General features: G+C 49.7%; 1 protein-coding gene across 1 annotated transcript in view; it reads right to left on the bottom strand.

The window, feature by feature from the left end:
- The window catches only part of LOC112106020 (probable E3 ubiquitin-protein ligase MID2), a 412,491-nt gene that overhangs the window by 117,124 nt on the left and 279,303 nt on the right, over positions 1-16,064 (bottom strand). Inside the window, exon 5 of the mRNA XM_029912053.1 lies at positions 12,460-12,567. Coding sequence (XP_029767913.1) covers positions 12,460-12,567 — 108 coding nt within the window. The remainder of the gene's footprint in view (positions 1-12,459; positions 12,568-16,064) is intronic.

Genomic DNA, 16,064 nt, shown 5'->3' with positions numbered 1-16,064 from the left:
GCTGTATTGCTCTCCCAGCAGATATCAGGGTGATTAAAGTCTCCCATGAGAACCAGGGCCTGCGATCTAGTAACTTCTGCTAGTTGCCGGAAGAAAGCCTCGTCCACCTCATCCCCCTGGTCTGGTGGTCTATTGCAGACTTCCACCACAACATCACCCTTGTTGCTCATACTTCTAAACTTAATCCAGAGACTCTCAGGTTTTTCTGCAGTTTCATACCGGAGTTCTGAGCAGTCATACTCCTCTCTTACATACAATGCAACTCCCCCACCTTTTCTGCCCTGCCTGTCCTTCCTGAACAGTTTATATCCATCCATGACAGTACTCCAGTCATGTGAGTTATCCCACCAAGTCTCTGTTATTCCAATGCCATCATAGTTCCTTGACTCTGCCAGGACTTCCAGTTCTCCCTGCTTGTTTCCCAGGCTTCTTGCATTTGTGTATAGGCACTTAAGATAACTCGCTGATTGTCCCGCTTTCTCAGTCTGAGACAGGAGTCCTCCACTCTTGCACTCTCCTGCTCGTGCTTCCTCCCAGTATCCCATTTCCCCACTTACCTCAGGGCTTTGGTCTCCTTCCCCCGGTGAACCTAGTTTAAAGCCCTCCTCACTAGGTTAGCCAGCCTGCTTGCGAAGATGTTCTTCCCTCTCTTCGTTAGGTGGAGCCCGTCTCTGCCTAGCACTCCTCCTTCTTGGAACACCATCCCATGGTCAAAGAATCCAAAGCCTTCTCTCCGACACCACCTGCGTAGCCATTCGTTGACTTCCACAATTCGACGGTCTCTACCCAGGCCTTTTCCCTGCACAGGTAGGATGGACGAGAACACCACTTGCGCCTCAAACTCCTTTATCCTTCTTCCCACAGCCACGTAGTCTGCAGTGATCTGCTCAAGGTCAGTCTTGGCAGTATCATTGGTGCCCACGTGGAGAAGCAGGAAGGGGTAGCAATCCGAGGGCTTGATGAGTCTCGGCAGTCTCTCCGTCACATCGTGAATTCTAGCTCCTGGCAAGCAGCAGACCTCTCAGTTTTCTCGGTCGGGGCGGCAGATAGATGACTCAGTCCCCCTGAGGAGGGAGTCCCCGACCACCACCACCCTCCTCCTTCTCTTAGGAGTGGTGGTCGTGGAACCCCAATCCCTAGGACAGTGCATCTCATGCCTTACAATCGGTGGAGTCTCCTTCTGCTCCCTTCCCTCAGATGTATCATCTACTCCACTCTCCGCATTAGTACCTGTGGAGAGAACATGAAAACGGTTGCTCACCTGTATCTCCATTGCTGGTACATGGACGCTCCTCTTTCTTCTTCTGGAGGTCACATGCTGCCAATTTTCTTCACCGTCCCTCAGTCCCCTCTGCGCAACCTGCTCCGATTCTTCAGAACGTTGTGCCTGTAGAAGCATATCCTGATGTCTGTCCAGGAAATCTTCATTTTCTCGTATGCAACGCAGGGTCGATACTTGTTTCTCCAGACCTCGAACCTTCTCTTCCAATATGGAGACCAGCTTGCACTTTGTACAGACAAAGTCGCTTCTGTCCTGTGGAAGAAAGACGAACATGGCACAACCTGTGCAGGTTACAACAACTGAACACTCACCTTCCATATCACCTTCCTTCTAAGAGCTTCCTCAGCTGTTGCAGCAACTCACAGAAGCCCGCGAGATGTAAGGCTCAGTGGGCTCTCCGTAGGCAAAATCCCAGGCAAACTCCCTCTGTTAGCCTCCGCTGTTCGCCGCTTAGCTGGTTCGCTGCTGACTGCCTTTTTATACCAGTCAGGCCCACTCAAGGCCCACCTGGAACAAAGCACTCCCAATTCACACTGTTCAAACAAACAATCAAACAATCAAGCACACAGTCAAACTGACAAACTGTCCCCTGCAACAGACACTCAGATACTCACCAACACAGCCCCCCTCCTAAAATATGTATTTTAGGAGAAAATGGATAATGGGGGTGGGGGCTGAAGGTGGTGATGGAAAACTGTTTGAGCTGATAGCCCAGGAGCAGTTGTTCTGGGTGGTTACAGATGAGGTGAAGGCAGCCATCTGTGACAAAAAGCCATCCACAGTTTTAGAGGCTGCAGAAATTGCTTATGATGTTGAGTCAAGGCCCATGGGGGCGGGGGAGTAAATCCCAGGGGAAGGGAAATCCCCATGTCACCCAGGGTAAGAGGGAAGTAGTGATTGGAAAGAAACCTAACCCCACTTAGATAAAACCCCTGAAGGGAACCCAAGTTTTAAAGCCACCTACCAGCAGGAAAGGCAGGTAAATCACCAGAAGGGAGAGAGGCATTAAATAATGTGAAGTGCTACTCTGCAACTGAAGGTGTGACGTCCTGCCCAACAGGAAAAGCCAGTTGACACCAGAAAGACTATTGTGGCATGTTAAAGAGGACAAAAGACTTTGTTGCTCTGTTTCCCCTCCTCCCCCATGAAGAGAGGGTATTCACGCATGTTAACGCTGATATAGTGCCTGAGGATTTTACACTTGATAATTGGTTGGGAACATCTAAGTACAGAACTCACAGTCAATTTGGGGTTTTTGCCCAGGTCTTACCAGCCTGCTCTGAGGTTGGTGTTCATGCTCCTGAGTCACTGCAGACAGCTTGACACTTGGTAAAATCCATTTTCCTCATTCAGCTCTTATGGCAATGAGACTAATAGCAAACGATGCTGTAGCTCAGTGCGCAGTGCTCCCTGGAGCCGTAGCTTTGCAGAGCCCTTCTAGGGGGCCAGCACCTGCACTGTCCAGTCACTCTTGAGACTCACATACCTTAGAGCACGCAGGCCCAGGCTGTATGTCATGTTGATATCATTGAGTTGTGCTTCACAAATTCATGAGTTGCCGTTAATTTGTCCTACTCTGGCAGCGCTTTTTGGGATAGGCTTTGAATAGCAGCTGTAGCTCAGAGCTGTGAGTTAGATCCCGAAAGTGCAGGGGAGTGCAGCAGCTATTCTGTATCAGCTCTTACACAGCCATGGACCAGGATGCTGGCTGCCACGTGCACATGAATGTCTCTCTGCACGTCCTATCAGATAAACCAGAGCCCCTCCGGTGTCTACCATCTCTTCCACATGTGATGACATTGCAGTGACACCTGGCAGCCTTTTTAAAACAGAGTAGGGATTATTAGTCAATTGGGATACCGCATCGGGAAGTCCTTAGGGTAGCCGAGAGAAACAAAGGTGAAGATGGAATTCAGATTGGCCAATGTCAGGGTTCTACCCAACCAAGCTGCTGTAGATTGGCTCTCTCAATCCTCTCTCTGTCTTTGTGTCTCAGGCTAGGTCTACACTACGGGGGGGAGGGGAGGGGTCGACCTAAGATACGCAACTTCAGCTACGTGAATAGCGTAGCTGAAGTTGCGTATTTTAGGTCGACTTACCTGGCTGTGAGGACGGCGGCGGGTCGACCGCTGCCGCGCCACTGTCGACTCCGCTTCCGCCTCTTGCCGCGGTGGATTTCCGGAGTCAACGGCAGAGCCATCAGGGATCGATTTTATCGCGTCTTCACTAGACGCGATAAGTCGATCCCCAATAGATCAATTGCTACCCGCCGATCCAGCGGGTAGTGAAGACGTGCCCTCAGTCCCAGTTGAGAGCTCCTGTGTCTCTCCAAGGGCTAGCTCCTATCACAGCCACCTCACACGTTTTGCTCCATTGTCCTCCTGCCAGGACCCACGCTGAGTTCACATGTTCTGCCTGAGGGAGTTTCCCATTGTTAGGTGTCAGTTGTTCTGCCCTTGGGGTCCTGTTGTCTTTCCAGATCCTCCATTGATATGGTCAGTTTCAGCCAGTCCTGAATGACCCACTCCTACCTCCCCAGACAGTTGCATGACCCCGGTACCTCAAGTCTCCTCCTCTGCCCCAGGAGCATTTTAACCTTTCTGCACCTCCCGGGGTAGCAATCCCTGGTCAGGTAAGTCACTGCTATTCATACAAATATTACAGAAAATTCCTACTTTGGCCCAGCGATAACCCACATCATTTGGAACCAAATAGCATTCAGAATGTGGCCAGAGCTACACATTATTACAGAGTATTGTTTGTGAGAATCTTCTCCAGTTTTGCTCTTTAGTGTTTTAACATTGTAACATCATAAACCGGAAGGAGTTGTTATAATCTGTGTAATATGTGAAACATCTACTCCAAAGAGACTCTCATGGCCTATCTGTTAATGCACTTTTCACTCCTCACCTCCCGAAGTTATATGTGAATCTGGGTGGTTCCTCACTGCTCTTATCCCCAGGGTTCAACTGTCTCGGACAAATTAATGTTTGAAAGGCCACAGATGGTATCTGGTTTGGGGAGGAGAATGGTACAGATTTGCATGATGGATTGTTTTATTCACATCCACCCAGATAATTTCCTAAGGGGTTTTATAACACTGCTATGTTACTATGATAATGTTAATGTCGAAGGGCCATCTTAGACCCACACAGCAGATCAGTTAAACGCTGAAAACTCTGCAATACATTTAACCTTAAGTTTGCTGGGTATTCCAGTGGTTTCTGTATAATAGGGAGATATGTGGTGCTTGAATTAACTCTGACACTAAGACTAGCATGGGTTCATTAATATAACTAGGTCACATTATCAGTACTCGTGCTCCAGCCTTTTAGATGTTAAATGTTGCTCCACCTCTGTGACAGTGGCCTCACGGAGTTCCATAGTCGTTGTGTATGAACTGATTTCCTCTCTCAAATTTGCTCTGGTTGTAAGTAAAAGGATGTTCTCCAACTGCCAACCCTTCAAACTCACCCTAGCATTTGATGGTCACTCAAGCTCTTTCCATCTTGTGCATCATCCCAGAGAATAAAGGGGTCTGAGGGCCCAATTCCAGCCCCGGTGATTGCACAGGTGTCACTGACCTGCAGGTTATGCTGCTCGGGAGGGTCTGTGTGACAGAGCCCAGCTTGACTTTCAGATCCCAGAGAGAGTTTGCAGGGATGGCCCTTGTAACAGGGTGGGGGGGGGTTTCTTTGCAACTTGAGCAAATGTGGAAAGAAAACGAGTGATACCCAGTGGACAGGGAACCTCACAATGCCATTTATAGAGTCACTTTTCAGGGGAGAACCACCATTTCATGACAAGTCTCCAAGAGGATGCCTACAGAAGAGCTGGGGTGTAATTCTCAGTTCAAGTAGGCATGCATGCATTAGCTGTGCTTGAGCTAGTGCCTAAAAATAGCAGAGTGGCTGCAGTGGCTTAGGCTAGCCACCCAAACAGTCCCTCCTGACTCTTCCCTCCCTCCCCCGCCACACACACACACCCACTGCATACACACTCAGGTAGCCCATGCCACTGCAGCCCCACCACTATTTTGTAGGTGTTAGCTCAAGCAGCACTAATGCGTGTATGCCTACACCAGCTGTGAACTACACCGCCCAGCTGCAGTGTAGACTGTACCCTGTTTGTGCCTCTTGTCAGCTGCCAGTGCCATGGACATTCTAACTCACTGTGGCATAAGGACGGCAGTCACAGATAGCCTGAGCTCCATTGTAGGTTTGATCGTGCACAGCTGAGTAGGAGTCTGGCTCCTGGAGTTACGTCCTTAGTCTGGGAAAGTACGACAGAGGCCCCAAAAGGCTGGGGACTGTTCAAATTCCATTCTGCACCCAACGACAGTCAGATCACATGATGCTGGTTACAAATAATACTGGGAAAAGGACAACACTTCCCTGTGTGTTTAGAGGGGAAGCTGAGCTGGTGATACTTCTGAGCACTGTAATGACTGCCACTGGTCAGCCTAGCTACTCTCCAGGCTAACGAAATGTAAATAAATGCCAAGCTGTTTGGGGCTCCAGCTGTTTTCTCTCTGTAATTCGGAAGCAATGTTGGGAACCAAGCAGCTGGAGCATTATAGAGACGACCAACGGTGCTACTTAATCAAAGGTAACCGAGTACCAATATGGAGTGCATTTCCAAGAGCAAAATGAAAACCAATCTCTTTGATCAGCCCCCAACTGCAAATATTTGTAAAATCTGCAGGGAAAAAAATCAAAAAGTGGGGGGAAGGGAGGAAAGGGGAGATGGGTAGCAAACTGCAGATAAATTAAATATTAAAAACTGACAATCAGGAAATAGTTTATGCCTGATAAATTGCCATTTCCTTTTCCATACGTTCTGGAGTGTTTGTTCTGACTCTGGTGAATGACCCTACTTAGATGGGATGGGCCACATCAGCGCATCAGATGGCCTGATAGCAGCAGGTGGGTAATTGTTGGGTTTTGTTACTGTTAAAGAAGTTGTCAAGGATATTTGTACCTTGTACACCTCTGCCCCAATATAACGCAATCCTCTGGAGCCAAAAAAACTCACCACATTATAGGTGAAACCGCGTTATATCCAGAGGTTAAAGTAAGCCGGTACTGTCAGGCTTCCCCGGCGGTGATTTAAAGGGCCCGGTGCTCCAGCCACTGCAGGGAGCCCCGGGATCTTTAAATCACCACCAGAGCTCCGGCAGCGGGGCTCGGGCGGTGATTTAAAGGGCCTGGGGCTCCACACGAATTCGGATATAACGTGGTAAAGCAGCAGGGCTTGGGCGGCGCTTTAAAGGGCCTGGGGCTCCCCGCTGCTTTACCGCATTATATCCGAATTTGTGTTATATTGGGTCGCGTTATATCGGGGTAGAGGTGTATTTCTGGTAGCCCTAGGAGAGGGCTCCTCTCAGTTATGTCGTGTGCAGGTGTCCGGGGGAGCCCCCCGAGAGCTAGAGCATGGAAAGCCCAGTGCTGGGTGCACTGGGTGGTGCTATGCTGTGTCCTGGCACCGCCCCATTGGCTTAAGGGCCTGGGTGCTGCTAGGCTGCATCCCGGTGCCCCCCGCTTGCTGCAATGCCTGGGTGCTGCTCTGTTGGCCAGAGTACTTGAGCCCAGCTTTATTTGCAGGCTGGGTTTTGTCTTGTTTTAATACATCATGGCTGCAATCTTTGGTTGGTTCTAAAATGTGGTAGAGGGAACCTCTGTCTCCAAACTAGCACCATGCACCTCTGAGGAACTAAAAATCCCAAAGGAGGCATCTCTCTAATGCATGGCGTAACCTGGGCTTTGCTCATCAGGGCTTTTTGCCACTCAAATGCTTGTCTAGTCTTTTTTTAATACAGCAAGGCTTTCCTTTCTCGTTCCTTTTCTCCTTTTGATAATTTTCCTGATGAGTCTGGGCATAAAATGAACCATCCATCAGCCCATTAAGTCCCAGCAGGAGAGTCACTGCCTTGGGCAAATATCCATTTGAAGTTTTGTCCACCCTGCTGTTAGTCAGAATGAGCCTGCATGTCTCACTCAGCACAGGCCGTGATGGTTTGGTTCCCATAATGATGAATTAAGGTGTGCATTACAGTTTGGCAGGAGAGATGCATGGCCCGTTGACGGAACAAATGGATTAATCAGCCCATGCTGGCATTCATCACTCTCTCCCCCAGCAACTAAGCGACACCCGAGCCCAGTGCAGTTGTGTTGGTATTGGGGTGTAGGGAGGAGAGAGACTCACAGTCCAAGTGCTCTGGGGTGGGATAGCCCAATGCACAGAGCAGGAAGAGATCAGCTGTGTGAGGAGGAGGGCAATGCAGGGCATGGAGGCAGCAGGACGTGTGGTTGCTGTGAAACTGAAATAGGCCATATCAGGCTACTCTGTCTTAGGTACACAAAGGGAGAGTACCTGTCCAGGAGCCATTATTTTGGAAGGAGTGTTTGACTGTCTGGAGTTCCACTTTGTTTGTGTGGCAAAAAATGCAGATTCAGATCAACTGCAACATGTGAGACAGATGTCTCTTGGTGCCCAGTTGGCAAAGGGTTCACTCTCCTTTACAAGAAACTTTTGTCTCAGACCAGACCAACTCACTACACCTAAGACATCGCTTTCATCAATTTATCCATAAAGGGCAGCATTTGCGGTCTCTACTGAAAGCTTGTAACTTACTGTAGTGCCCCTCTCCACCCAGTTACCTCCTTTAGTGCCGATTTCCTTTTTGATGGACAGGCCTGGGTTCTTCTGGATCCCGCCTTCAGCTCAGCACGGAGTAACTTCCTTATTTTCTTCCCATATGAATTTATTTGGTGGTGCCTCCACTCCCATCGCTCCTTCCTGGCAGGGTCACCAGGGCTGCTGGGGAGGAAAATTCTGACCACATGATAACCCCCACTTACTTGCCAGAGAGTTGGAGACTCCCAAGAAATAATTAACACACACAATATATTCAACACAGTCATTATATTAAACAGGAAGTGAATATAATATAGCAGGGTAAAAACTACTCTCAGGGTCACCAGTCCCCACGCTGATAAAACCCATGAATTTCCCGTCATGTTACCTAATATGGCAAATGTAAAATTAGTGTCCTGCTGATACGTGCACTTTGTAGGGGTCCTTGATGGCCTGTGGCCACAATAACTTCTGTGCAGCAGTTAGCAATGTGGTGAGTCCCTCCACAGGTTTAATAGGCAGCAGATAATAAAATCCCGAAAGCCTCACCCCTGGCTTGAGGACACAGTTCAGGGATCCGGTGGTCTCCCAAACAATCTCCCGGACTATCTAGCTGAAGGATGGTGACTCACAACTCGGTGAACAATCCTCAGGTTCAGAGATGGCTCTGGGCTCCTCAGTCATTGCAGAGGGGCTGATCTCTGCTTGCAGGAGTCAGGCTGCTTTTGGTGTCAGGATTTTCCCTCCCCACAAAGCGGTGCAGGGCTCAGGGTGCAGGTTACAAAACTCTACTAATATCTTAGTCTTAGTCTCCCATCCCAGCGTTCAGACACACTCGCAGCCAGAGCAGAGCTCGCCATGTGGTGACTAATCTTGCCTAGGGAGCTGCAGTGCTAAGTTTCCTCAACAAAGTTCTACAAACTGGGAGTCGCCTTGGAGAGGGAGAGGCCCAAGCTGAGGGATGTTGCTGCCAGGCCCCCAGAGGCTGGTTTTCAGTCCCCACTGCCAGCCCTGCCCTTTCCCTGGCTGGCTCCAGCTCCTCCAGACTGACTTCTCTCCTCTCCAGGGCTCCTATTAGGCACTTGGGCAGGCTAGCTCTTCTTCCTTGGCTTTCCCTTGTCAGTCATTTGACTCTGCCCCCTCCTTTCTCTCAGGCACTGCACCTCCCCAGAGCGGGGGCCTTGCCACCCTCCTTGTGCCAACAAGGCCCCTGTTTTAAACAGCGTCTCTCCTCTCCCTCTGGGCTGCCCAGAAGACTCTGAGTCTGCCCTTGGCCTCTTCCTCCCAGGGACAGTGCCCCTCCCAGAGCTACCAGCACACAGGGACCCAGAGGCCTAGGGGTTACACTCTCCCTGGGTGAAAGTTCTTGCCATCCTTGGCAAGACTCCTTTCTCCAACAACTCAAATATGCAAGCTCCTTTTCCTCAGGTCATAGTAAACATTGTAAAGCTGACAATGTTATTGTCCAACAAGCAGGTATGGCCATGTCAGAATACAACAATAATTTTAAAACAACCTTACATTGCTGTGCAATTTACATTAGTAACCCACTCTTACTATATTGAAATAGAATCATAGAATCATAGAATATCAGGGTTGGAAGGGACCTCAAGAGGTCATCTAGTCCAACCCCCTGCTCAAAGCAGGACCAATTCCCAACTAAATCATCCCAGCCAGGGCTTTGTCAAGCCGGGCCTTAAAAACCTCCAAGGAAGGAGACTCCACCACCTCCCTAGGTAACGCATTCCAGTGCTTCACCACCCTCCTAGTGAAATAGTGTTTCCTAATATCCAACCTGGACCACCCCCACTGCAACTTGAGACCATTGCTCCTTGTTCTGTCATCTGCCACCACTGAGAACAGCCGAGCTCCATCCTCTTTGGAACCCCCCTTTCAGGTAGTTGAAGGCTGCTATCAAATCCCCCCTCATTCTTCTCTTCTGGAGACTAAACAATCCCAGTTCCCTCAGCCTCTCCTCATAAGTCATGTGCTCCAGACCCCTAATCATTTTTGTTGCCCTCCGCTGGACTCTTTCCAATTTTTCCACATCCTTCTTGTAGTGTGGGGCCCAAAACTGGACACAGTATTCCAGATGAGGCCTCACCAATGTCGAATAAAGGGGAACGATCACGTTCCTCGATCTGCTGGCAATGCCCCTACTTATACAGCCCAAAATGCCATTAGCCTTCTTGGCAACAAGAGCACACTGTTGACTCATATCCAGCTTCTCGTCCACTGTGACCCCTAGGTCCTTTTCTGCAGAACTGCTACCTAGCCATTCGGTCCCTAGTCTGTAGCAGTGCATAGGATTCTTCCGTCCTAAGTGCAGGACTCTGCACTTGTCCTTGTTGAACCTCATCAGGTTTTTTTTGGCCCAATCCTCTAATTTGTCTAGGTCCCTCTGTATCCGATCCCTACCCTCCAGTGTATCTACCACTCCTCCCAGTTTAGTGTCATCTGCAAACTTGCTGAGAGTGCAGTCCACACCATCCTCCAGATCATTAATAAAGATATTAAACAAAACCAGCCCCAGGACTGACCCTTGGGGCACTCCGCTTGAAACCGGCTGCCAACTAGACATGGAGCCATTGATCACTACCCCTTGAGCCGGACGATCTAGCCAGCTTTCTATCCACCTTACAGTCCATTCATCCAGCTCATACTTCTTTAACTTGGCGGCAAGAATACTGTGGAAGACCGTATCAAAAGCTTTGCTAAAGTCAAGGAATAACACATCCACTGCTTTCCCCTCATCCACAGAGCCAGTTATCTCCTCATAGGCAAAAAAATCATTGAGTACATTAGCTTTTTCCACATCCTCTGTTACTAGGTTGTCTCCCTCATTCAGTAAGGGGCCCACACTTTCCTTGACTTTCTTCTTGTTGCTAACATACCTGAAGAAACCCTTCTTGTTACTCTTAACATCTCTTGCTAGCTGCAACTCCAAGTGTGATTTGGCCTTCCTGATTTCACTCCTGCATGCCTGAGCAATATTTTTATACTCCTCCCTGGTCATTTGTCCAATCTTCCACTTCTTGTAAGCTTAGGAAACAGGGCACCCACCCCTAATTGGTTGTGAGTTCTATACTAAGATTTCACTCTCCATGTTCAAGTGTAAACTCAGGCACTGGAACAGCCATAACATGGCGTCACAGACAGTCCTCCTGGGTACTCCGATCTATCTCGCCACCCAGGTGAGCCTGGCTTTGTGACAGATGGTCCCTTACACCAAAACATCACAGCAATATTCAGGTTACTCCAAGTCCCAAAGGACCAGTCACTTACTCCAGGTCAATTGCACTGTAGATCTCTCCCCAAAGACAACACTTGCAACCAATCCTCTAATAAACTACATACAGATTTATTAAATAGGAAAAGGAAACAAAAGAGTGATTTAAAGCAGGTCAACACACACAAAAATTAGTTATAATCTTAAATTTCAGAAGATAACAGAAACTTGTATAAGTAAACCCTATATGTCTTTTAGGGCTAACCCAGGCTAAGCAGCTGGGGATCCCTTGCTTATGCCTAGAAAACCTTGCCCCCCTGAGTCCAACCAGCACAGAGGTTCAGTTCCATCTTGTTAGGGGATTTTATTCCCTTCCTCCCATATGCTCTGAGCTGCAAACTCAGCCAATGGGAGTAATCCACTTGCAAGACTCGTCTTCATGGGAGGGGAAGAGTAGAGCAACAAAGTCTTTTGACCACTTTAACAAGCCACAATAGTCCTTCTGGTGTTGATGGGCCTTTCCTGTCGGGCAGGACATAACACTGTCGGTTGCAGTGCGGCACTTCATATTACTTAATGCCTCTTTCCTGTCTAGTGATTTACATAGTTACAGAGGCTTACAGTACCAATGCTCAACTGTGGGATACTGATGCTGTGAGTGAGATTAGTGCAGGCAGCAACTCACAGGCATTCCATAAAGTTTAAACACTAAACACATTCTTATAATTTTAATGTTTCAACTATACTAACCCACAGGTGAGCCAGACTGGTTCCAGCTAGGTGTTTGTCAGTGTTCAGTTGAGACCTGGGGACCTTGGCATGAGCTGGCACCTGGTCTGCCAGCATCACACAAAGCATTTCTGAAAAGCAGCCCCTGCCTTGCCCTCTATGTTTAAAAGCATTAGAGGACCCAGCCTTGGCATATCCTATCCCTTCTGTAGGCAAATTCTTGGCCACTCCATTGACAACCTCTGAAATGCTGAGACTTGAAGCTAATTTCCAGACACACCAATCTTTTCCAGTGGGTCTCCCTGACTCTTACACCACTTACTCAAGGTACATCTCCCTCCTCTGTGGCTTTGTTTGCTGACACGTCAGCCCCATGGATGGGAGCATGTTGTCCTGGAGAGGATGCTGTATCATGAAACCAAGAGGACTGGGCAAGTTGGCAAAGCTGAGCTGAAAATCTGGGGCAGGGATGTCATAGGAGCAGCAGCACCAGTGGCCACAGCGCTTCCTCCAAGTAATTGTGGCATCAGCACTGGCCACGCATGTGCACCCATAGAAAAACACACCTCAGAGCGACACTTACCTTCGTCTCCTTGATCTTGACGGCGATCACTTGCTTGCGCTGCCGGATGATCTCCATGAGCTCATCACACTCCTCCATCAGCTTGGCCTCATGCATGGCTGTGTTCACCTAGGCAGAAACAGCAGAAACCCCAAGCTGTTAGAATGCAACACGCTGGCTCAGAGCCTGGCAACACCAGCAGCTCTGACATCTCTAACAGAGAGATAAGCAACAGCTTACCACCAAGGGCTCCCTCCTGTCAGCCAAGGCCTGTGCCAGCTGCCAGGGAGTCAGGGACTGAAGTGGGGAGGACATAATACTGTTTAACAGTTACTGCTGTGCAGGCAACAAAAATAGAAGCAGGCTGCCATGTCCTGTATTCATTCCCATTTTAGCGTCAGGAGGAAGGCACCAAAGCAAGGCCAGATATTAACCTCTTCAGAGCTGGGGCCTGAGCTTCTGTCCTTAGGTCAAATGACAGGGCCCCTCATGATGCGGGAAAGAGCCGTTCCCTTGGGTGTCCAGCCATGACCAGAAGGGAGCAAGAGACACGTTCTTTAATACAATCAGTTCACATGACACAATCTGAGCCTTCTTCTGGATACCAATGGCCACAGGCCAGCACACACAGCTCAACCATTAGAACCTTGCTAGTGCCAGTGAGGTTCAGTGTTCTAATAGTTAGAATCATAGAAATATAGGGCTGAAGGGGACCTTGAGAGGCCATCTAGTGCAGCCTTCTGCGCTGAGGCAGGGCCAAGGAAACCAAGATCATCCCTGACAGGTGTTTGTCCAACCTGTTCTTTAAAACCAACAGTGACGGGGATTCCACAACCTGCCTTAATGCCCCAGCATGCTGGGGCCCAGCTTGTCTGTACAGAGCACGTATCCAAAGGGGTCCTTCCGACTGACTGTGACAAAGAAAAGGGTCCGTGACCTTCTCAAGCAATGTGAGATTGCAGAGCAGGAGTCACTAAGCTGTCACCATCAAAGGGCATGGAGAAAGAATAAAATGAGAGGGGTGAATTAGGCTTCTAATGGAATAGCAGGCAGCAGCTAGAATGGAGCTTTGCCATTTTACGCTACAAGACAGAATCCATTGCTTTCTTGTAGGCAGATGCAGCTAAAATGATGCAGCATTTATGCAGCAGGGCCAGGTGCAAAGTACCAAAGTCCCCAGGTTGGTGCAGAAAGGTCAGCAGTATACAGGGGTGAAAGTAACTTAAAGGACTTACCAGTCCCCCTGAGTCCTGAGTGGGGGTGTGGCCTCAACCAGAAGAGGCATGGCCTCAACCGGAAGAGGCAGGGCCTTTCAAGATTTAAAGGCCCTGGGGCTCAGGCTGTGGCTGGGAGCCCCAGGGCCTTTAAATCACCCCAGAGCTACCAGCTGCAGAGGCGGCTGGGAGCCCAGGGCTCAGGGGCGAATTAAAGGGCCTGGGGCTCCGGCCACCGCAGAGCTCCGGGCCCTTTAAATCACCACGGGAGCCCTGCCGCTGCTACCCCGGGGTGGCAGGACTCGGGCAGGGATTTAAAGGGCCCGGGGCTCCCCGCAGTTGCCGGAGCACCGGGCCCTTTAAATCCCCGCCTGAGCCCAGCTGCAGGAGCTCCGGGGCTCCGGCAGCAATTTAAAGGGCCAGAGGCGCTGGTCGCTGCGGGGAGATGGGCCCGGGCCCTTTAAAGCGCCATCAGAGCTCTGGCAGCGGGGCTCAGGCAGCGCTTTAAAGGGCCCAGGACTCCCCGCAGGGGCCGGAGCTCCGAGCCCTTTAAATCTCCGCCTGAGCCTGGCTGCTGGAGCTCCGGTGGTGATTTAAAGGGTCCGGGGCTCCCCACAGTGGCTGGACCCCTGGGCCCTTTAAATCACTGCCGGAGAAGCCGGTCCAGTCCGGCATGGCATACCGGCTCTTGCCAGTACACTGTACCGGCTTACTTTCACCTCTGGCAGTATAGCTCTAGCTCACCTCAGGCCTCAGCACTGAGGAGCAGCTGGAGGATTATCAGACACTTCTATACACGTGCGATCTGAAGCCAACCATGCTATTGGGGCCAGAGGGAGGAGGGGCTGAGGCAGGCGATGAGGAACACAGCAGATCTTAAAAAGGAGATCAGTCGGGAAGGGAATTGCAGTGGATTAAAGAAGAAGATGCAGCAGATTTACATGCAAATGGCTAAATGAAGGAATAACAGGAAAGCTGGCCTGCTGTTTCCTGGGGGACAGGCCAGCTTATTTTCCCTTGTTTTACCACTGTTCTCTCTCTCCAGTGATTTGTAAATTTGGTCCTAAGCACTGAATGGCCTGAGTGCTGGTGAAAAGGCCCTGGAGAGTGACGGCCTCTGGGAGCCACCCCAAGGTGCTCAGGACAGATTTCAGCTGGATGGAGGGTGCTCAGCAGGAAGCCCCTAATCCACCGAACAGGTTCAGCATGGGCAGCAGCAGGCCCGCTTCACCCATGCTAAGCAGCCAGCGGGACTCAGCCCTGCTCTCAGAGAGAGCGACAAGGGCAGTCTCAGCGGCACATTCAGCCATTGCCCTCTCCACTGACTCTGCTGACAAAGGGGCCAATGCCTAAAGGAATCGTGGGGTTTGCTTTAACATGGATAATCATCGACTAGACACAGGGCGGAGCCCACCAGGTCAGTCGTGCAGCTTGCGGTGGGGCAGACAGCAGGTCTCTGGGTCAAATGAACAACATTTTGTTAGATCAGAAACTAAATGTTCCATTACCTGATTTTTTTACCCTGTAAATGTTTTGGGAAGGACACCGAAGTATATTTCAAATAAAAATTAAATTTGAATTGAAAAATCAAAACTTCTGCTTTCAAAACAGTTAATGCCTCTACCCAGATACTGGTGTGGATTTGCAGAGACTGTGGCCTGCATTTCCCACTCGCAGAAAGCCAGGCTTGGGGGACCATCCAGTGTGAGAGGTGCCTGCTCATGGAAACTCTCAGGAAGCAGCTAGGAGAGCTACAGGAGTTGGCCAGGCTGAGGAGAATACGTGCACATGAGGAATTTCTCGAGAGTATTCATATGGAGACATAGAATCATAGAATATCAGGGTTGAAAGGGACCTCAGGAGGTCATCTAGTCCAACCCCCTGCTCAAAGCAGGACCAATCCCCAACTAAATCATCCCGGCCAGGGCTTTGTCAAGCCTGACCTTAAAAACCTCTAAGGAAGGAGATTCCACCACCTGCCTAGGTAACCCATTCCAGTGCTTCACCACCCTCCTAGTGAAAAAGTTTTTCCTAATATCCAACCTAAACCTCCCCCACTGCAACTTGAGACCATTACTCTTTGTTCTGTCATCTGGTACGACCGAGAACAGTCTAGATCCATCCTCTTTGGAACCCCCTTTCAGGTAGTTGAAAGTAACTATCAAATCCCCCCTCATTCTTCTCTTCTGCAGACTAAATAATCCCAGTTCCCTCATCCTCTCCTCATAAGTCATGTGCTCCAGCCCCCTAATCATTTTTGTTGCCCCAAGGCTGAGGACACTATCCAGCTAGAGAGGACTGCTGTCATGCTGAGGGGAAAAACAACTGAGGAGAGTTGGCAGTTTTTCAAAGGGACACTATTAATGGCCCAAAAGCAAGCTATTCCGCTGGTTAGGAAAGATAGAAAATGTG

This window comes from Terrapene carolina, unplaced genomic scaffold (genome assembly GCF_002925995.2).
Source record: "Terrapene carolina triunguis isolate 2854851 unplaced genomic scaffold, T_m_triunguis-2.0 Scaffold172, whole genome shotgun sequence".
NCBI classification, from domain to species: Eukaryota; Metazoa; Chordata; order Testudines; family Emydidae; genus Terrapene; species Terrapene triunguis.
Note: the sequence above shows the minus strand (reverse complement) of the source record. Positions and strands in the feature narration are given on the sequence as shown.